This window comes from Hermetia illucens, chromosome 1 (assembly GCF_905115235.1).
Source record: "Hermetia illucens chromosome 1, iHerIll2.2.curated.20191125, whole genome shotgun sequence".
Taxonomy (NCBI): domain Eukaryota; kingdom Metazoa; phylum Arthropoda; class Insecta; order Diptera; family Stratiomyidae; genus Hermetia; species Hermetia illucens.
Genome location: NC_051849.1, coordinates 175056965 through 175080941, shown reverse-complemented (window position 1 = coordinate 175080941; position 23977 = coordinate 175056965). Strand labels below are relative to the sequence as shown.

Here is a 23977-nt window from a genome sequence, read left to right as displayed (position 1 = left end):
TAATGTCAAAACTAATATCATAATTCGATTCGATTCGGAAAGTACTAATCGAGACCTTTCATTTAATACCCTACACGACTATATCCGATGAAAAATTTTTTTGAATCCTCCCTTTGAATATATGGGGAGCCCCCCTTTAAACTCCACCTAAATTTATGCCACTCGATGTATGCCTGGGATTTCATAGTTCCCATCAGTCCACCAAATTTCGTTCGGATCGGCTTAGCCGTTTTGGAGAAAAGTCATTCAATCGATTTTAATAAGGTTTTGTTTTACACAAAATCTTAAAAATGCATTTGGCATAGGTAAATGAAGTGCGAGGAATGACTGGTTAGTTTCAATGCAGCCGAGGAAATAAGGGCTTATAATGGAAGGAACTAGAATAAAGAAAAGAAAAAAGGCGTCTAATTGTTTAAGTTAATCGTTAGAAACACCGCCGATTTAAATCTCTCAATATTGTTTCTCTTGTAAGTTCAGACCTATATTATAGCGGAAACAAAAATTACTCCATTACTATCTCGTTCCTTTCCGTTCTAATTAAGGAAGAACTAGTTGCTGATCTTAGGAGAAGGGAAATATCTTTGAAGGGCATGTGATGATATGTCTTTTTTTTGAGCGCTGGAGTAAGTGAACGCATTTACACACAGAGTGTTCGACTCTGGCAACGGTACGTCGTTTTACTATCAACTAAACCTTATCGTCAGAGAGCTAGCCTGGAACCATTTGTCACTTTACTTCGGGCTAGTCCCTGAACTCTCCCGCTTTGCAAAGCCTTCAAATCAGTGAATTACTTTCACCAACGGAAGGGAAGGGAAGAATGGGAAACTGTCAGTTCAAGCTCAAACTCTATCGTCTTTGCAACGAAAAGTACTTGAACGTAATGGGCAACACGACTCCACCTGCCAGCACTCCTAAGTATCTCCTCGACAATGATGTCTGGAGAGAGATTCCCTATGTTTAAATAGAGCTGGCGGATCCCACCCCACCTTCCACAGAAAAAAAAGTGATAGGCGTCCTCCACAACTTAAGAGCTGGGTAAGGAAATAGTCAGTTTTACCATGCTTCCGATTCAGCCACACACCTAAGTTGCCAATGGGCCGCGCAGTTCATCTGCCTCTAGTTTCATTTTGCCAAGAGAGTTGCCACTCATCTTGGCTGCGTTGCGTTCTTCACGAGCAACCACCTCCCTTGACTGCAAGAAGGTCAACAGAGATCACTCCCGCGATCACCATCACGGCCAGTTCAAAGACAGCGCTGGGCGCAGACGCCACCCGCAAAGCTCCTCGTCTCTGTACTTGCGCGAGACCCTCTTGAAAGATACTTTACGGCTCCCAGGCCTCTGCTCTTCGGTACAAGAATGATGTCACAGCGTGGCAAGAGATGCCCTGCAGTAGTTTCCTTGAAAAGAACTACTACACCATATATTGTAGAGCCCTCCAGTAAACCACTGCGCTTGTGAAGCAGATTTCGAAAAATAAGCCTCATTAACTAATTATCTGTCTCATACATAAAAAGGGAGATATCACACAGTGCAGCAATTATAGACGTATCACGTAGCTGAGTACCATCTATAAAATATTCTCCACTATCTTGCCGGATAGCCCCATACGCCCAGAACATCATTGGCCCATACCAAAGAGGCTTCACTCCAGGCAAATCAGCAACAGATCAGATTTTCTCTATGCGGCAAGCGATGGAAAAACTGTTGGAATATGGACAACAGTTGCACCATCTGTTCATCGACTTTAAAGCCGCCTATGAAAGCATAGCCAGGGTAAAACTATACACGGTCATGGGAGAATTCGGTTTCCCGACAAAATTAATAAGACTGACTAGGCTGACCCTGACCAATGTGCGAGGCCAGATAAAAGCAGCAGGATCACTCTCAAGACCATTCGACATCAACAAAGGTCTACGACAAGGGGATGCGCTATCATGCGTCCTCTTTAACCTGGCCCTCGAGAAAGTGATCCGTGATGCTGAGGTAAATGCAAGAGGTACGATCCTCTTCAAGTCCACCCAACTACTGGCCTATGCTGACGATATCGACAATATGGGAAGAACCACCCGAGACGTACAGACTGCCTTCATCCAGATCGAGCAGGCGGCAAATGGCGCGAGATCTTGGGCTGCACATCAATGAAGGCAAGACAAAATATATGGTAGCAACGTCAGCACCGAAGACGAATCAACCAGAGTGCATAAGACCACTAATAACCACGGATTGAGGATGATTCAGTTAACTTCGTCATGCTGTCAACATAGCATGCTAGTCCCAAGTCCAAGGTAAAAGAAGAGAGTTTGAGGCAACATTCTTTTTACTATCCTCCAGATCAGGGAAAAAGATAATAAACTATAGTTGGAGTTATTCCACTATGCTAAACCCTACCTAGTCTCTCTTTTTGGCAAGTCCCGCGACAGACTGACCAAGAAAATGCATCTAATGTCGCTGGAAACAACATAATCGGATCGAGGAAGAAACGTGGGAAAAAATGCTAGGGCGTCCACCACAGTCGATGCGACAGAACGAGCCCCGTTCCTGTGGAGAAGTGAGCAAGAGTTCCTGATGCGTGGACGGCGTCAGAAAGGAAGTAAGTTAGTTCGAGAAAAACAAATACGTGTCTGCACGCTAAATGTTGGCACCCTAACCGGACAGACCGAGGAACTCGAAAGAGCCCTTCGGAAAAGGTGGATTGATGTCTGCGCTCTGCAAAAAACCCGATGGTTTGGTGCCAAAAGTTGCAACGTGAACGTGGTAAAATTGCCAACAAATTTTTCTATTTTGGTAGCCCACATACTCAATGCAATGTTGGCATTGCCATCTCAGAGGGTTTCGATAGGATTCGAGGATATAAAAGAAGTCGAATGAATTGATGACCGACTGATGAAGCTCACCATTATATCAGCTGATCACACTATTCACTTCTTCACTGCATACCAACCACAGGCAGGTTGACTCGCTGCCGAGAAAGATGCCTTCTGGCAACTTCTCGATGAAAAGACATACAACGTGCCTGCTGATGACTATATAATCACCTTATTGGTCAAGTAGGTGAAAAGGCAGATGGTAACAGGTGCCATGCGATTTTGTAGACATCCATCACATTGTACTTATGAATACATGATTCATCAACCGATTCTCTCGTCTTCCTACATTTTATAGTGGGAACAGTAAATCACAAATCGACTATATTCTCTTAAGACGCCAACATTTGAGACCATTGCACTTCAACATCGGCCGTTGATTGCCGTGCTGTGAAAGTCACCGATAAAATAACATGGGGAACGTACTGGCCCGCCGCGAATTAAATGGTGGCGGTTTCGTGAGAAGAAAGAAGAAATGAACTCATTTACGCAGTTCCACCTGTAGCGCTCAGAGGCTGTGATGAGAACCCTGTTGACCGAGCCAAAACCAAGTGGCCGAGAAGAACCTAAATAGTGGTGGCACCGGGAGACGCTGCCTCACGCAGGTTTGCCGGAGTTGATGCAGTAGGCGAATGCTCCAAAGGCCTAATTATGGCGATCAGATGCGAGTCTGCATGGGGACTCATCTGTAGTGGCAATAGGTTACGAACCCTTACCAGGGGTGTACTGGAACCATGGGACCCGGGATAGCTCCTGAATTCGCATGCTTCAAGGAAATTCCTGTTGTATGTGCGTTCAGCTCGGTTGTTGCGATTGGTCCCTCGATGGGAGTTTCATGGGGGTTGTTGGTTGCGTTCAAGCGAACAGAGACCTTCTGGCCTCGACGTGGTATTGTGTTCCAACACGGTAGAAATTTAGGTAGGTCTCGCATCTACCAGTATGAATGCCAAGCCATGCACTCGGTATAGATTAGCATCGTTGTAGCTTGCTGCAGCGGGGCTCTGATTGTGGTCACCAAATCAACCCATGTCTGAAAAAAACCGAAGGATTAAGTCCCCGAGAGCGGTACCCAAGTAAAACCACAGAGACGTAACTGTCAACCGACGACAGCGCATTTGAGCGCTGGAAAGCGAAGATTTGAAGACCAAACACTGTGTCTCAGTGAATCTTTTAACCGGGTTATTCAAGAAGGCAGAACACCATCTGACTGGTAAGAAAGTACCACAGTTCCAATAAAGGAAGGTAATCTAGCAGTTGTTCAAATTACCGTCCGATCCGGTTACTTTCCCATATCATGAAGATTTTTGAACGCATTCTTCACAACCGTATTCAGGAAATCGTTGAAATAACCGTGAATCAAGCCGGATTTGTCAAGAACTGCGGAACTACTGACGCAATACACGCTGCGCGGTTACTCATGGAGAATCACCGTAAGAAGCATCGAGTTCTTTGCATTGCATTTGTGAAACTGCAGAAAGCGTTTGACCGTGTACCACACGGTTTCATCTCATCCAAAAAATGGAATAACCGCCTCATGCAACATGGTCTCAGATTGATTCAGAATAAAACAGGGTTTTTGACGACCGATACCCATGAAATGGGCACAATCACTGTTCGGAACTGAGCGATTTAAATATTTCGGGTCAATGATATCGGCCAATGGCGAATTCATTTGCAAAGATTGGTCTGAACATCGAAATCGATGATAAGCGACCAAAAGGCCGACCGAAAAAACGGTGGCTTGATACACTGGATGAGGATTTAAAAGTCTCGCAATTGCATTTAGATCAGGCATTTGATAAAATAAAATGGCGAATCCGATCACGACGAGCCGACCCCGCTTGTGAATTGGACAAAGGCTGAGGAAAAAAGAGACGATTCACTGACATTCAAAGTCTTAAAATTTTCACTGTAGCGACAAGTTTCACCGGCTATAGCTTTGTTAAGAATAGTGCGATTTTCTCCAAGCTTGGCAGGATTATGCCTCTTATTACAACGTGCTGCATTCATGATTCTAGGCTCAACTTAAGGGGGGCTCTACAGTCAATTACTAAAAATTATGGTAATATACTCTTATTGACTTTATTTAAACAGATATCGGTATGGAAGGTATTTCAGAGTCTAGGCCTACAGTAAGAGCTTTGTAATTTTTCCTAGATTTGGTATGTTCTGAGAATTAAAGAGAACACCACTCTTGAGTGAAGCTCGAAAATCGTTATTGGTATCTGGTGTGTGGCCGCGTCGACTGTTGTGGTGGTTAACATGGAAATCAACTTACGATTACGATTAAGGCCTCTTCAAAGAGGTCTTTAATAAGGACTGAAGGAATTGTGATTGTTGACTCAGGATTTCCTTAACACCTAAATACAATCTCCTTCGGACAGGTTAGGCTTTTCGTCTTGGTGAATACAGATAAGGGAGAAACCAGCCACTTTCAGACGTATTGCTCCCTGGGTAGAAGTGAGTTCGATGGACAAACTCTGTCCGCGATTGAAAATGTTAACCTTTTTAAAGGGCTGAGAGAACTAGAGAAGACGAGCCAAGAGTTGTATTGATTTATTTTTGTTTAATTTATTCATTTTTCAATTAAACAAATGCATAACGTCTGTAGTTGACAGCTTTCGACGTCCACATTAGGTTAAGTTGGAAAAATGCCTCATGACGTTCTCATACAATAACACCCACTATATCCGGCCACGCATTCTTTTCAATCAGCTTGAAATGTAATCTTTCGGAAAAAGAAACGCGTTCTCCGTTATACTCGTATAATGTATGTCTATCCTTGTAATCCTTTTTCTTGAATCCTCCCAAAGTACTAAGCTCCTTTAAACTGCACCAAAAACATCTCACGAATTCGTGCAAACGCGCATTTCTTCGAGATTTACCAGCGGATTTTATAGCCGTCCAAGTACTGAAACTATTTTCATTGTTTTTATCCCAGATTTTGTGCTGAAGACATGTGTACTTGTTCAGGACACAGTACAATCAGAAATACTACGCTGTCATTTCAGTAAGCTTTTCTATTGGATTACTGGTAAAATACATGCAATTCCCTTTCAGTTGTTTCTTAAATCCCAACATTTTATCTTTTGTTCTTATTTGGAATTCTGTTTGCCAGTTCCTTTGTTGGGAATGTTATTTACGAAGGATGAAGTGATGCTGAAATCCTAATCACAGGAATAAAAACAATTGGAATCTTGTTTGATTTTAATTTTATCTTCATGGGTGCTGTCGTTGATTTGGTGGGGGCAGTAAGAGGTGCTTCGTTGTTCAGATGGTTTGCCCGACTGTCGAAACGCACTGAATTCAGGTTTTTTCATCAACTAACCGCAATGCCGTAAGTACAATGCATTCCATTTATGTGAGCCTTTCTAGGGGAATTCGATTTTAATTTCAACATAGTTCATTTTAGTGAACATTTGAAAAATTATTAGACAAAATCTTAAAAGTCAGCAATCAATTAAGTCATATATAAGCAGGCGGAACCCAGTACCGAGTCGAGCTTTGTTTTCTTCCACTTATAAAAGAGAAATGCATACTCAACCTCTACGAGGTTCAAGTAACTTTTTCTGCTTATTCTTTCAAGACGCCCCAAATATCTTACCCAATAAAAGAGCTATAAAAAGGACTAATAAATTGTCAAGTTTTTAGTGGAGCAAATGAAATATTTTTCACGTCAAAGTTCTACAAAATATGTACCCGTATCTAATCAGATACAGTCGCTAGTTTCGTTGATAAAGTCTTACAACTTTTTGCTATAGCTGACGTGGACTATATGTGTCGTGTCCTAGACTCAAAAACTTCTGAGAAAGTTCTCCCAACTATTCAGTCCCAACTCCAATCCTGCTTGAGGCAAATTTCAACAGTATTTGTAACGTTTAAAAATGGCTCGTTGGCAGAAAGGGAGCAGTGTTGAATTTTAGGAGGATGCATAGTAGACAGTTTTATAGGTTTACGTTAATGGCACCGATATTGAATACCATTTAGGGAGTCTATTGGTAATAAAAGAAAAGTTTCAGTGCTTTGCTATAGGAGGACTGATGTAGATAGTGTTTGTGAGGATGAAGATAAAATATAATTTGCTGTGATTAGACTCTTCCAAACGACTTTAATAGGTTATTATAGCTGCAAGAAATTTAACTACTCCGAAAATTATCATCGTTGGCTAAGTGTGAGGTAGGTTTTCTGGGTTTTAGTTTCCTTCTATATATTTCTTGAGTAAATATTTAGCGAAGACCAGGTTCGCTACACATTCTGATGGCAAATTAAAAATATATCTTCATATTTCCATTTATCGAGCCCATAGTTAACGTAGAATCCATTTGCATAACCGTAATGGTGTTGTTGCCCTTTCTCAATGAGCTATTCACTATAATCAGGAAGCCCACAGGTACTTAGCCTACGTGACGACCAAACTGTTATTGTCTAAGGCCAATATACCCCAGTCATCATCATCAGCGGCGCAACAACCGGTATCCGGTCTAGGCCTGCCTTAATATGGAACTCCAGACATACCGGTTTTGTGCCGAGGTCCACCTATTAGATATCCCTAAAAGCTGCCTGGCGTCCTGATCTACGTCATCGCTCCATCTCAAGCAGGGTCTGCCTCGTCTTCTTTTTCTACCATAGATATTGCCCTTATAAAATTTCCGAGCTGGATCATCCTCATCCATACGGGTTAAGTGACCCTCCACGGCGACCTGTTGAGCCGGATTTTATCAACAACCTGACGGTCATGGTATCGCTTATACATTTCGCCGTTATGTAGGCTACGGAATTATCTTTTGGGAGACTTAAATTAATAAGCTGGCATTCGGACATTTTGAGAAATGAGAAAGATTTCAATTCGGCTTTGAATATTGTCTAGAGTAAGCAACGCAGAAGCGAAGCAGTTGTTAAGACATGGTTTATGTTTTTTGATTAGATTTGATTTTTTCATAATTACGCTTAGTCACTTTAGCTTTTGGCTGTTAATAACCTGTTTTGGGTCGTTTTGAGAGGGTTTAACTTTAACTAATATTTTATATATATATATATTTATATATATATATATATTTTTCATGCGTGAACACCACTAAAACACTTCGTGAATAAGGTACTCCCTTCGCTTCGGTATGTATGGGCTCTTACCTACTTACTGGACTATTCACTTTTTAGTTACAAATACAATCGCTTTTGAGTAGAATGGGCATAATAATAATAATAATCATTGGCGCAACAATCCATGTTGGATCAGGGCCTTGAAGTGTGTTAGAGCACTTCATTCAAGACCGTAACGGTACACTAGGAGGCAATGTGGTCAGCATTGCGCTCTACCGAGATTATTACCCTGATTTGACTCAGGTACTCATTCACAGCTGAGTCGACTGGTGTCCGACGTCAAATCACGATACAAATCCCACTGCCACCAGCGAGATTTGAACCGCGACCTTCTGTACGACAGCATTGCGCTCTAACCACTCAGCTATCCGGACAATGCCGGAATAGGCATGACTGACAAAAAGGTCACTTTTCATCCTCATCATAAACTGCGCAACAACCGATATCCGGTCTAGCCCTGCCTTAATAAGGAACTGCAGACATCCCGGTTTTGCCCCGAGGGCCACATATTGGATATCCCTAAAATCTACCTGGCGTCCTGATATACACCATCGTTCCATCTTAGGCAGGGTCCCCTCGTCTTCTTTTCCCATTATAGATATTGCCCCTATAAAATTTTCGGGCTGGATCATCCTCATCCATATGGATTAAGAAACTTGCCCACCGTAACCTATTGAGCCGGATTTTATCCACAAACTGACGGAATTGTCCATCTTCATGTACAAATAAAATGCTGACGTCATAATTAACGAGAATCATTGACATTCGAATGAAATATTAAAATTCCGTTCATGAAGAATCTAGTTCTCCCCAGCCCAACTTTTGCTAATGATATTAAATTCCGAGTGTGAAGCGTATGATGCTGACTATTATCAATACAGTGCTTTCCATCAAATGATTTATTTAAATCGCTTTCTAAAAACTAGAGGCCAATAAAATTTTTAGCTATGTAACACGGATGCTCACATCTTCTTTCTTTTCTTCAGCCTGTGTTCCGTTCACAAGCGGGATCGGCTTGCCATTTTGTTTTATCAAGCTCCCGATTTGAATATAATCGCCAGGCTTTTCAAACACCATTTAGGGTATCAACCTACCATTATTTCGGTCAGCCTTTTGGTCACTTACCATCGCATCGATGTTCAGACCAATCGTGGCAAGTGAATTCTCGTTAGCATGAACTATGTGACCACACCATCGAAGACGCCTCTCTGGCAATTTGTCCCCGGTTCAACCCCATATCTATCGCAGATATTCTTATTTCGGATGTAATCAAAATGTGTCGTGCCACAAGTCCAACGCAATATCTTCATCTCCATTACCGCAAGACGCCGTTGATTGTCTTTTATAGTCGGCCAACACTCAGAACCATAGAGAGCGATAGGGCGGACCACATTGCGGTAAATTTTAGATTTGGGACGTTCGTTGATAAGTCGATTACAAAGAACACCAGTTGTGGAACCCCACTTTATCCAGGTTACGTTAATGTGTGACGCAATTTCATAATGCAGTTCTCCATTGACTGATAGCATTGTCCCGAGATATCTAAATTGCTGAGTTCTGGGCAGGTCATTGCCGCTAACAGTACTGAGTAATTGACATATCTCGAGTCAATGCTATCAGGCAATGTAGAACTGCGTTATGCTCCTCCCATATGGAAATACCCCCGACTTGTTTCTGCAGTAATATGCATCATTTGGTTGATTCTTTAACTAATTGAAATGATCAATCGATTCACGTAAGTGAAGTTTGATATATATCGAATTATCGAGTAAAAGTTTTTTCGTTGATTTTGGCTTATAAGGATGCGATCAATCCCTAGTGTCATAGGAAATATTTCCTTGTCATTGATCATTGGCATAAAGATTCTGGAGCAAACCCACTAACAAACTCAATTCTACAGTCTGATAATATCATATGTTGTGTCCTCTGTCTCCTGCAGGAGAGCCCTTTTCATGATTGCGACACAGCCAGTTCTCCTGTATGATGCGGAGATATAGGCTAATGCTTAAGGAAAACAAGGTATCGTGGACACCTTATGCAAGTGCAGACATCGAAAGCTAAACGGATGGCATCTGCTTACCATAATGTCTCAGTAAGGGCTCTGATGGTGATCGGAGGAGTGACCTTAATTACTAACCTTGTTCTTTATTCGTGAGGAATGGCAGCATACATTACTACTCACTCTCTTGGGGAAACGAGTCAAGTGGTTTGAAATCAACGCGGAATTTATTATTTCCTTACCCAGCTTGCCCAGCGAGTATGGAGATTTTCGATCTTATCTCCGCTAAATCGGTAAGGTGCGATCCCCTGGCTGGGTGTTGTACAGTAGAGTGCAGAATGACGCGGATTCAAACTTTTTCTTCTCTTTCTCGATAACCTTATCAGAGAGATTTTTAGAAACGCTAATAAAGCCCTGTTGCGCATTACGTTTGGATTCTTTCTGTCGCTTAGAAGATTCATTGCCACCGGTAGAGGTAGAAAGTAAGTTCTTCAGACTAACAACTTCACATTCTTGCCTGCCCGCTCTCCGTTGGTGCATGGGGTTCTATGACGGAAGATGAAAGAGAGACTGATCCACTTGTTCGCCCCCTTTGTGGGGGAAAATATTGAGTCAAAAGGCAAGTTCTCTGATGACAGTGAGGTGTTTAAATTTTAGCCAGACGGCCTATCGTTACGAGACTCCAATGTTCAATGTATAATATAAACATAGTCCAATCCTACCGAAGGGAAGAGAAGTCGGACTACGCTCCATGCTAAAATGTATCCTATCTATATACTGCAGTAATGTATTTTCCCCAAGTAAGAAAGGGTTTGGATTCAACGCTACATCTTCAGCAAATAGGTATGGCGGTTTGGTGAAGTAGTCAGGATCCTAGGTCGTTATCATTTTCTTAACTTGTGCTAAAACAGAAAATAGTGTTTGAATCAACGCAAATGTTTGCAGTTTCCTAATTTCTTCCAAAAAACATCCGACAGCACTACCGAGCCCTCAAAGGTGACCTCGTAGTACACACTTTTGCAGAGCGTCTCAAGATTCCGACTTAAGTTGAAGGTCAAGTCAAGGAATATTTGGTTTAATGGTGACCATTTGAAAAGCAGCATCCTCTTCGCTACCATCGTCTGTCGCATATCCTCGATAATCAAACTGAATCCACTAAAGTTCGAAGTACTATGTGGTGGGTGTCATGTATATCCTTCTAAATTCAGTAAATAAATAATAATAAAAAAATTCAATAAGCTTTTTATAGTAAGATGTGTATCCACGTTTGTTTCTTAGATACTTTAAAGGCACAATAGTTCCTGTATAAATCGAATGTCCCACGGTCCCCCAACTTGGAGTGATCCACTAAAATCAAAGGTACATTTTCATATCTTTCCAAAGTAAACATTTTGACAGACTATGTCTAATCATCGCAGTGATTCTAACTAATGAACTATATAATATGCAATATAATTTCAAATTCACACAACTTTGAAAAGTACTTTTGTCTAATTTCAGATACATACCTTCGCTGATACTTCGATGTTCCCTAATGATATCGCATGTTGTAATCCTGCAAGAAATTAAAACGAAAAGATAAACTTTAATGTTGTAAATAATGCGAACCGGGGAATTCTATAATTTACTTCAAGGGAACTGAAATGGGAGAGTTTTTTAAGTGGAAGAACGCTGCAAAGTGAAAGAATCCTGTCTAAGTTGGCACCGAGCGAAGAAAAAACTTTTGATTACTTAATAACCCTCTTCAAGTGGAAACTGTAAATCAAGCGAAGAAATTTCTTGTTTGTCTTTCGACGTGAATTTGAAGTATAAAGTTAGAAGTGTTTTCAACCCCTCTTCAGTATTAACCCTACGAAATCCGATCCAACGTCGCTTTGTTAAACCTAATTACCGTATAAATGCACACGCTCCTAAGGACATTTCGATATGCAGGGAATAAATTTATCACACCCTCATTCTCTTAGGGTTAATTCCTTGAATCCTGATAACTTTCGCTCCATTTTTCTTGTCGCCATTCCAGCGTAGGGATATTTTGCGAAAACTTTGACGACTCCACGCCGGTTCATTTTCAGTCTTAATGAGGAGCTCAACTCTCTCGCCCGAGTTTTCCATGGAGGCATGGAAAAATTAGGGTGGAGCTGCTCGTTTATTAGGTATAATTGAAAGTAATAAGATTGTGGACAGGATAGGCAAGGGGGTAAAAACTTGCGCAAATACTAATGAAACACTTTAAAATACTTAGGGAGAGTGGAAATTTTAAATATTTAACCTAGAATTAAACGGACTTGACTTCTGAAGTCTAATGTTGGGTTTATCTCAGCCATTCGTCGCTTTTACACTTAGTTAAGTTCCGAAATAAAAGCAAAGATGTGTCTTCATTATTTAGAATATCTCGTGGATTATTAAGTGAAGAAAACGCATTTGCCTCTAAAACTTTTGATTGTCATTTTTATCGCTTCTCTGAGTGTTTGCATTAATGTGAATTTTCCGCCATGGATAACGAAGACATTTCTGAAGTTTCTAATAGACAGTAGTTTCCAAAGTAACATAAATTTGAACCCTTAGCATTTTATGTTGACTTTACTCTGACCTCCATTAGTCCTCAAGCTTATGCAAATATGTTTCCGTGTAGCAAAGTTTCCTTAACGAATGGAAGGATTGACTTGAATATCTGACCACAATCTCCAGGAAATGAAATTTTGTGGTAAATTTGCCTGGACGTGTATCCTAATCGTCTGAACTTTAGTAGCAACTCTAAGTGTGAAACTATAATAGTGGCTAGTGTTATATTCAGTTGAATCATTTTGACCAATATTGCTCAGAATTTGAATGATATGAGTACGCTATTAGCAAGTATCGCAATAGTTCCGAAGCAGGTTAGTGGAAAAACACCTTAATTGTACATATGATGATGATAAATGGGCAAGAATGTGAAAGATTAACGTTGAAATCAATGCAATGTTGTCAGCTTGGCGTTTGCCTGATATTATTAGCCAGATTTGACTCAGGTACTCATTCACAGCTGAGTCGACTCGTATCCGACATCAAATCACGCTACAAATCTCACTGCCACCAGTGAGATTTGTATCGTGATTTGATTCGAACCGCGACCTTCTGCTATGACAGCGCAGCTGTCCCACTTATGTATATATATATGATATATATTCCCGACATATCTCTTAGGGAGTTATTTGACGGGAAAGCGGTAACTTAACCTTCCATAACTTTGTTAGTAAAAGCAAGATATCCACCGAACGTCCAGAATATTATTGGAAATTAGCTTTATTTAGGCATATCGCCGCCGAAAGCACTTCGAGGACTAAATGATCCATGTATTGACCGTCATAATTTCTTTCAGATTTTTCGATTGAGTAGTTTCGGAGAATGGATTCTTGAAATAATTAATCCATTTTGAAACTCAGGAGGTCCTCCCTATTACAGTCAAGGTCAAAACTAGGACCTGCTTCAAAAAGTCCTAACCGATACCCTTCATTTGATACCCCGCATGGCTACACTCGTTTCCCAGGAATTACTGCCTTTCGATATCGCTTTCTCGATTTTTGTCATAGCTCATAGAAAGTTGCCTCCGTGCATTTGCCTTTCTGGTAGGCACGCTGCCTGCTACCGTGAAGTGGTCATCTAAGAACACAAATAAACCGAGAAGGAACGGCTAGTAGGTTCCTGTCTCTTCAGTTGAAAGGAAGTATGATATTTTGTGCCGAGTAAGTGAGTAACCCCGATTTGAAAATGAATGTCATCCTTCACGTAAAACACACTATATTCCGAAAATATAGATCCATGGCATCCATTCCCTTTATTGCTAGGGGAGGGACATGGTATCATATGGGCTAGCAGAATTTTATTTATAGAAAGAATTAATTGTCCATTTAACACCCTGAAGAGATTTTTTTGCTTGACAGACTTCAGTCTCACATTTGAGGGCTGTATATGGCTGTCGGCGCTCAACTGTGATTTGGGATGGTGCCTAGTAAGTGCTGTTTGCCGTTTTCCCATCGTTTTCTGTGTGCTTCTCAACTGCTGTCTACGATCTTGAAAAGAGTTAATCTCTTTGTAAAAGCGTTGTCATAATGACTCCTTTTACCGGCTCCAGCTCACAACTGAATTTAACTTAATAGCTCGTTTGAGAAATGTCCTTATTATTCTTCTCTTTTTTGACAAATCCAAATTCCACCATGATGCTTTAGCGTATTGACTTAACAGCTCTTTTCGAAACCTTCTCTCATACTAGTAGTGATCATTAACTCGAGTGCTCAGTAAAAACTGTCCAAAAGCAGGCACACTCTCCGCCAGTTTATATTACAGAATCTATTACAAAAACAGAATAAATACCCATCCATTGAAAAATGTAATAAAAAGTATGCCTTTGCTTTGTCTAGTGAGATCAATGAGAGCTATGAAAGGGTAGATCTTTCTCTCCTGGAGAACTACTTAGCTCGCAAAAAACATCCTTTCTGATATCATCTTATAATAATATATATTCTACAAGTACCTAGGAATTCCGTAAGGAACCTATGCTCGAGCTGGTGATCTGAAGGATGTTCTGCTATCCGAAATCCTACGACGTGTGAAGCTGAAATCGCATCCCTCGGGGAAGAATAAAATAAGCGCATTGGGCGTATACGCTATCCCTTAATTGGCTTATGCATTCGAAATATGGCCGTGGGCGATGACCGATCTGGAAAACGTCCAGTGGCGGATATGGACTACTATGCCCAAATTCCGTATGGAACCTGTTTCGTGACATCGAAGGTAGGGATGCGTTTGACGTAGGGGCAAAACATCATCGCCAAGTCGACTCGCTGAGCACTTATTTTTACAGGAAAGAGCAGGCAAATCCTTTGCATGCAGCTGTCTGCAAGGCAGACTGTGGGCCGATTCCAATCAATTTGGAGGATCCATCTTTCAATCCTCTGAGTGGGGTGAAGTTGGACCAAGAGCAAATCGATGAATGGAAGTCGAAGGTAATGCACGGTAAACACGTCAATTTTCTTTGGCAGCCATTTGTCGATTTGCATTTGTCGAACAGATGACTGTGTGCTGGGGAGCTATTTGATGAGACGGAGGGGTTTATGTGTGCCATTCAGGACGGCGTGGTCATAATGAAAGAACGAGTGGAGTACGACCAGTGCAGAATGTCTGGTTCGGCGTTCGAGATGTTAGACCATCTCATTTTTGACTGCACTGTTATGGCACTGGTACAATACATCACCATCATAACGCTGTATGTAAGGTTATCCATCAAAACCTTGCATACAAGCACGGGCTGATCCCGGAAACATGTTGGGTTTACCGATATGAGCCGCAAGCGGTACTTGATAGTTCTGCTTACAGCATGTATTGGGACCGGCAAGTTCTGACTGATCGCCATACTCCACACAACAAGCTTGACGTACTGTCAGTTGACAAGACGGGTCGCTCCGCGTATATTATTGATGTTCTTATCCCCCATAATAATAATAATTGAACGGAAATACGTGGAGAAGAAGGTGAACTATGAGCCACTGGCTCGGGAAATCAAAGAAATTTGTCGCCTCTAGCGGGTGGTTGTAGGTCCTATAAAATTGTCCCTCACTGCTTCCCATAATGTCCTGGCGCTCTCGCACAGTCTGGTTCAAACCATGCAGCAATATCGCATTCTGCATATGTTCTCGATGTTGTGGCGAGTTCTGACCGATCCACCTGTTGATATACCACCGGTCACTACCACCAGTGCCCCTTTATAATTTAAGTAGATCAAATTTTGACAACTCGGAAATAATAATAATAATCTACAGAATTACTATACCCTCTAGGAAGCAATATGGCCAGCATTGGGCTCGGCCGAGATCATTTCCCTGATTTGACTCAGGTACTCATTCACAGCTGAGTCGACTGGCATCCGACATCCAGTCACGAAAAACAAATCTCTCTCCCACAAGTGAGATTTGAACCGCGACCTTCGACCACGACAGCCCAGCGCTCTAACCACTTGAGACACCATCTTATAACTACGTAAATTCTTGGTTATCGGAAAACTTATGATGAATAGATACCATGGCTACCGCAGGGCGGCGTTCTCAGTCCTGTCTTTTTTCAACCTTGAGACTGGCCTTTTTCGTAACAAAATCTCTGACAATACTGACACATTTCAATCTGCAGAAGTTTTCGTAGAGCTGGGTATGCCAAGCTAGAGGCCCAAGTAGGTCTTCGAAAAATTTGACCATATGTTGGCGGCTTAGAAGTCAACAGGATTCCCCAGATTTTTGCTTTCTTCTTGGCTAAAATCGTGTTTGAGGATAATACCGTCCTTGAAACGAATACCTCTGTTGACCCAGAGGACGTCAGCTGTGCACTTTATTTCACGCAAAAAAGCCTCAGCACTCCTTTTAAAATTTCATCTAGATCCATTCTTTCACCAACACTTTTTACCATTTGCCAGGCCTTCCGTTTGGCTGGTGAAAAGAATATTAACAGGATCGTCATAATCCCAGATTTTCTACACGACATTCGAGCCCTCTTTAGCAAGACTTCTGTAAATGATCTGACCGCTCGTGCTCATGATGAAATGGCAGGTCTGAAGCATGTCATTGCCCTTCGGTATCCTTTTGGGGTAGGGAAGTAAAATACATTTGCGCACAAAGTCCTGGACTTATATCTCAGACTAACTGCCGGCTACCTCCCACCCACCTTCAATTATGTTGTCCGGAAAACTTGCCACTCGTCCATCGACAAGCAATGGTGATGGCGCTGTCATCTCTTTAAAAATTAAAGGTTTGGTAGATATCATCCACCACATTCTTGGAGTAAATATAGTTGACCGACCGTCATTTCTGAATTATGTGCAGGTGAGACTGAAAATACCTGTGTCCGCTACACAGCCACATTAGTTAATAGCAAACTTTAATGTGCTTTCAATTCTTTCAAGAAATGCGGGTCTGGATGGCGTGCCGAATAGGGTCCTTAAGCTTGCCGTGAAATTCAGACCGGACATGTTCACTGAGTTGTTCGCAGCGTGCATGTCCGAGGGGATATTTCCTGCATCGTGGGAACGACAGGAGTTGGGGTTACTGCCTAAGGCTGGCAACCTCTTACAAACCTATTTGTCTTTTGGACACTGTGGGCAAAATGCTAGAGCGAGTAATTTATAATAAATTACTCCCGGTTGTTGAGAGCCAGGGAGGCCTCCCAGATCCGCAGTATAGATTCCGTAAAGCCAGATCAACCATTGATGCCATCAAAATGGTTACTGACTTGGCCGAAGATGCAATCCACGCAAAGGGTAGTATTAGCAAATATTGCATATTAGTGACCCTGGATATGAGAAATGCATTCAATTCGGCCAATTGGAACCTAATGCGGGAATCTCTGAGGAAGATTGGTATTCCCGCTTATCTTGCAGCTATTGTCAACAGCTGTTTGCAAGAGCGGAGGCTTTGGTATGACACTGATGATAGACCCCAGGAGTACGCTGTCTCCGCGGTTGTCCCACAGGGTCCATAGCGCTGGTTGTGGTCGCAAAGCACCTCAAAGATGCTGAGTTATACTCATGCGAAGCGATCAGTGCTGTTAAGGGTTGGCTAGAGAGTTCTGGGCTGACACTTGCGGAGGAAAAAATGGAAGCATTCCTCACCAAGCGCCGTAAAAGAAATGTTGCCCGTATTCAAATTGGGAATCATATTGTCACTTCTAAGCCTGCGATCAAATACTTAGAAGTGATGATAGATGGGAAGCTTAGCTATAAGCCACACGTGCAGTATGTCTATGTCAAAGCATCCACTGCGAGTGTGGCCCTGGTAAGAATAATGCCGAACGTGGGAGGGCCACGGCATGCTTCCAGGTTGCTTATAGCTAGGGTAGTGAGTTCTATCCTGCTATACGCAGCTCCAGTTTGGGGAAAGGCATTGTAGGTTATATTTAACGCTAACAAACTAAGTTCAGTCTACAGAAGAACAGCCTTAAGGGTGTGCTCGGCATTCAGGACTGTCTCAGAGGATGCAGCAAATATATGGCAAGAGTAGTAGAGTAGTAGAGTATTGAGAATGCTCGGGAAAGGGTCGGTGAACATACAGGCTCATCTCTGGCATCAAAGAGTGGTTGGAGAGACGGCACGGTGAGATTAATTATAATCTTACCCAGTTTCTCATGGGGCATGGAGGATATCGCCAGCACTTGTTCAGATTTAAACTAGACCCTATTGTCCAAACTGCAATGGTGTCCCATAGGACCCAGAGCATATATTCTTCCACTGTTCAAGGTTTGTGGAGAAAAGGAAGAACCTAGAAGGGACTTTAGCAGAGGTGCTTATACCAGACAATCTGGTGCGAAGAATGTTAGCATGTCAGGAAGACTGGGATGCGATCAAATCCATGATCGTATCTATCCAAAGCAAACTGCAAAAGGCAGAGGAAGCGCGGTTGCGTACGCCGCGTAGAGACGAAAGGGGACCAAGCTAAAATGAGCTGACTCCGCCCTGTCATGTAATACCGTACGGTGGTTCCACGGGGCTTGGGGGAGTCGGGGGTGGTTTTAATGAGTAAGAATCCCACACATTGTCGTGTCTTTTGAAGATTTCCACCGGCTTAACAAAAAACCGATTTTAAAAAGGTTTTGTTTTACAAAAAAACATTAAAAACAAGTGTTTTTATTATTTGAAACCGGGAAAGCCTACTTCATACGACAACGATGACTCCGTGCGAAGTACTCTCCCTCTTTCAAATCAGCCTCGTGGCAGGCTGCGTGCCCTTTCAGTGCGCCTGGTATCGCTCCGCCATAATCACTAGCGGACCAACGGGCAATGTCCTCTCTAAGCCTGGCTTAATAATTTAAATAAACGAATACCATTATAATAATGTAATCTAATCTAAAAATGCCAGCGGATTAGCTATATCGCCCAATTAATAGTGATAGTTGCTGTGCATTTCTAAAATTCTCCATAAAACAAAGTGTCAATAGCTGCAGGATAATTTCAAGAAGGACACCTCGATATACATATGACCATTGATTCCATTGATTCCCGTTGATGTACACTAAACTGAATGAAAGCACAAAGAAATTGAATACTACTCGAAACAACTTTGATCGCTTATAATTGGACAAATGAGCAAATTGTTCCGAATGTATCTTTATGTTTGAGGATCCGCCGGCCGTGGTCGTATGACCCCAGATTACAATTCAATAGATAACAAGATGAAAACGATATTAACTCATAGACAGTGTTCACGGCATACGTACTCGTGCGGATTAACCTAATAATTCCGCTTCTGTGTGGTCAAGGAATGCAATGGAGGATTTATGTTGCGACTCAGGTGTAGTATTCCAATGAAATTGTTATTTAGATTGCAGTTTCATTATCCTTTTACATCAGAGAGTAAATTGCAATGCATTTGTAAACTATACGATAATTGAAAGCCAGACTTCCGCACTTTGACGTAAATTACTTTCCCATATATCAGAAACTTCCCAGACTTTCAACATGTTCCCAACACAGGTGAAGAGCACTGACTTCTGGAATACCAGCCTTAATTCGCTTGAATTATAATTAACGAGAAATTTCTGAAAGAATTTTCATTTAAACTTAAACCCTGCCATCTGCGAAACTTCATTAAGAAGAAATTATAATCAATTGACTGAAACATGGTCGGGAGGAGGAGCGCACTGCATTTATTCTCCACTCGGAATTCACTCTAATTCACAGGACATCCAGACGTAAATTTAATTAAGATTCAAAACATTTTTGGATGAAAACCCAAGAGTTGAAAATCTGCAAAGTTTGTTAACTTCGTTTAACTTTAAAATTTGCCGTAATATGATTTTTCTTTTCTCCACCACGACTATAAGGCGAACTTCGCACATGTTGGAAAGTTTACCCTGGTAATTTCTGGGATTTTTTTCCGGCAAATATTAAACATGTTCCTTGTTTTTTCGCGATGTTATCTGAGCAAGTTTCAGAAAGGGGTAGATGACGGTGTGTGAAGTGAAGGTGTGGTAATCTGGTGGATAATGTCTATGTATTCCTGAGGAGACTAATATGCAAATCTAATAAAGATGATGTGTACTCAGAAGTGATATACATGGATGCCAGCTGACTTATTGAATTAGGAACGTATCACCCTATTTCATGCTTGAAATTCCAACAAGCTGCAGGGAAAATGAAGCTGTCGCTGGGTGAATTAAGTTATGTATATTAATGTGTTTTGGAAAAATCAATAGAACAGTATGAGTATATATACGCTCGCCTATCACGTAGCCCTATGTCTGGAGGCTTTGATTGGTTCACTTGACCGCAAATGTATGCATGTATAATTGAGGATAAGATGAATTTATTATGCTACTTTTGAATTTAAAGCACCACCAGGTTTTTCCTATCTACTGGCGGCAAAGCTGGCAAAGTTGCAAGACTCTTCTTTTTCTTCGGCCTTTTTTCCGTTCACCAGGACTGTCCTTATATATTTTTGGTTCAAGAGCGATGGGTTCATTTTATCATTGTGGTATTGGATCAGTCAAGGGGACCAGGATCTTCTTCGATGAAAGATCTTAAAAACAACCATGCTGAGACAATTCTGTTCCCAGGACCTTGTTGTGGTCAACTTACAATACCAGATTAATGGTGCCTCTGCCTACTTCCCCTATGATTCTTTGTGTGCTCCGCCGACGCAAGAACTAAGGGATCTGGTAGTGCATGCAGAATCAAGCGACCTTGAACTTTCAATACGTCGCGAGGCGATCGCTCAGCATATTTGTTGGGGCAGTATCAAATGCAATCCTAGAGGAGAGAAGCTATTTGATTTTATCACTTCACGTCTTATGACCGCGAACGTAGGGTGGCGCCGCTACGTTCGTGGGGCCAAGAAGAAGTGAAGTAATTGACCTAACAATCTACACTTCAACGTTGTTAGAGTTGATTACACATTGGCGAGTGCTAGACGAGGTCTCACTGTTAGATCACCAATACCTAGAATTCAATCTAACTATTGCGGGCGAACAGTCTGCAGTACAAAGACGGAACCCTAGGAAAACGAATTGGACAAAGTTCAACGAACTTCTTGGCAATAAAGTATAGGCGCCTAAGGGCTCCTTTGGCGCTGAAAGATAAATTGAAAACTCTGAACTGCACACTTTTAGAGTGCTATGAAGAGTCTTGTCCTATTTCCCGAAGCCAAAGCGGTAAAACGGTTCCTTGGTGGAACCGGGAACTGCAAAAACTCAGGAAATCAACCAGGCGACTTCTAAACCGGGGTTGCAAAAGTAATAAGAACGAAGACTGGTTAAATTTCAGGAATTTACAGCGTGAATATAAAAGGCTCGTTAGGTGTTCGAAACAAGACTCCTTTAGAGCGTGCTGTGAAGAACAGGAAGGAGAAGAGAGACTTCAAGGCTGTCCAGAGTCCCTAAAAGAGATGAGTCGGCCAAGTTCGACTTTCTTAGAAAACCCGACGGTACTTTTACGAGCTCCAGACTGGATTCACTACAGACCTTCCTGGAAGTACACCACCATTCTTTGGTCACAAAGATAGAGGATGCAACTTTTAATGGTGAGTACGCGATGGGGGTGTTCGTGGACATTGAAGAGGCATTTGACTGTGCGCCTTTTCAAAAAACTCTATGATGGCACCTGAGCGCATGGTGTTGATGATGCTTTAATTAAGTGGATCCATGCTATGCTAACACAGAAATTGTTGTGCGCCGAGATGGGTGTCGATCGCTATCTGACTGCAGAAGCAACGAAGGGCTGTCCCTAAGGAAATGTACTTTCGTCACTTCCTTGGAGTATGCTAATCGACTCTCCACTATGCGAACTGATAAATTTGCCAATACAGCCACAAGCTTATGCTGTCGTGGCTGTGCTTGCTGTTGATCGGGATCTTGGAACGGTGTATAGGAATATACAACGTGCCGTTGATTTGATAGACAGCTGGTGCCTCAAACATGGTCTATCAGTTAATCCAAATAAAGTCACAATGGTATTATTCACAAAAAGGAGAAAACTGGATGGACTTTGACTCTCTGAGATGAAGGGTACTACCCTTCAACTCTCCGAAGAAATGAAATATCTGGGGGTCACTCTAAACAAAAAACTTCTTTGGAACAAACATGTAGAGGTAAAAATGAAACGAGCTCTCACAGCTTATGGACTGTACAGACGGACCTTTGCCTCAACACTCAGGCCTCATGTGGTAATGTCGATATACGTTGCCATCATTAGGCCACACTACGGATGCTTATACGAACATGTTGTCGTATATGCTTCCGTAGTGCGATGGGTTAAGGTGAAACAAAAAGGTTTTCACGGTAAACGAGCCGCACTGCTAAAAACTGTGTGTCTGGGTATCACTGGTGCCATGAGCGCGACATCCGGCGCAGCTCTCAATGACTACTCAATTTGCAGCCCATGGATACATTTATTCAGAGCAATGCAATGAGAACAGCTCATAGACTAATTCGGTTAGATCTATGGGGAAACAACGGATGTGAGGGGCACACAATATTGGAAGAGTTACTGAGAGAACTGAATCCAGTTCTTACAATGCCTTCCGATTCCCTTGTCCCAATACATCTATTTGGTAGAAAATATGAAGTTACCCTGAACCATAGAGAGAACTGGGAAGTCCCAGAGGAATACGTGGCGGGATATATGGAAGTCTTCTACACCGGTGGCTCAAAAACAGAAGAGGGCTCTGGAGCCGGAGTCTACCTCTCGAATAAAAACGAGAAATGGGCTTTTCCTTTGGAACAATATGCAACGGTTTTTCAAGCTGAAGTTTATGCGATCCTAAGGGCAGTAAACTAGATGATTGACGAGCAGTTGAAGGGCAGGCGTGTCGCAATCTGCAATGATAGCCAACTTGCAATGAGGGCGTTGAGTAGTCATTTGACCGCCTCGAAAATCGTTCGGGAATGCAGAAACTGTTTGAACTCTATCTCAAGATCCAATACGGTGGAACTACTCTGGGTAGCTGGTCATAGTGGCTTAGAGGGAAAAAAAATCTCGGATGCTTTAGCGAAAGAGGGGTCAATCTACCCTATGCCGGGACCGGAACCAGCATTTGGAGTATCAGTAGCATTGACTAAGTCTGTTTTCAAAAACTGGGAACAAGCTTGCCACAACGGCAGGTGGGAGAGCCTAAATGCTGCTCGACACACCAAACTTTTCCTGTCAAAACCGAACATGCGTACCGCAAAGTTTATTCTGTTAAAAAGCAGGAGGACTTGCAGGTGTATTGTGGGCATTCTGACAGGCCATAATTCACTAACTGGGCATATGTTCGGAATAGGAATTACTCAAGATGATACGTGTCTCTCCTGTGATGAGGAAGCGGAATCCACGGAGCATTCCCTATGTGAATGCCCCGCCTATGGACGCATCAGGCATCAGATCTTTGGTGCCGGTATTCTCCAATTGCGCCGGGTAGCATCACATCCACTAACGAAAATTCTGCGAAACGTCAAATAATCCGGAATATTCCGTTAGACGGGGGTGGCGAGTACAATGTGCCAATAGGGAATGAGTGCTCAAAAGCTGTAGCTACTCCTTTACCACAAACACAAACCACCAGGTTCCATTTCAGTAACATTTCGAAAATTCATAATTTAGCACATAGTAGAGTTACCACGATTTTTATTTCAAAATTGAGTAACATTAAATGGTCTGCTGGAATATATTCCTCCTCTTGCCTCCTGTTTGCCGGGGATCTGCACTTCCTGCAAAGTGCCGGTCATCCACTCTTTTTTCCCCTTCGCGCAACATGCATCGTGGATCTTCAGGGCTGCTTTTGATAAGGTGGCCTCTTCTCTACACTTCCCGCACCTTTTCGACCTATCGTGCTCACTAGTTTATGCTACTGCAAAGTGAACGAAATCGAGATATCTAAAGCATCTGACACCCCGACCCCCTGTTTTCACCCGCTCCGATCCTCAAAGATATTTATTGTACGACATAGTCTTTATCATGATTTTGCTGTAATTTTAGGCTATAAGTTGGCATTCTTCGGTGTTAAATGAGGAGATTAGATGAAA

The 23977-nt window shown here is 42.1% G+C and overlaps 1 protein-coding gene across 1 annotated transcript in view; it reads right to left on the bottom strand.

The window, feature by feature from the left end:
* The window catches only part of LOC119659515 (FERM, ARHGEF and pleckstrin domain-containing protein 2), a 449110-nt gene that overhangs the window by 196215 nt on the left and 228918 nt on the right, over window positions 1-23977 (bottom strand). The window contains exon 2 of the mRNA XM_038067657.1: window positions 11473-11519. Coding sequence (XP_037923585.1) covers window positions 11473-11519 — 47 coding nt within the window. The remainder of the gene's footprint in view (window positions 1-11472; window positions 11520-23977) is intronic.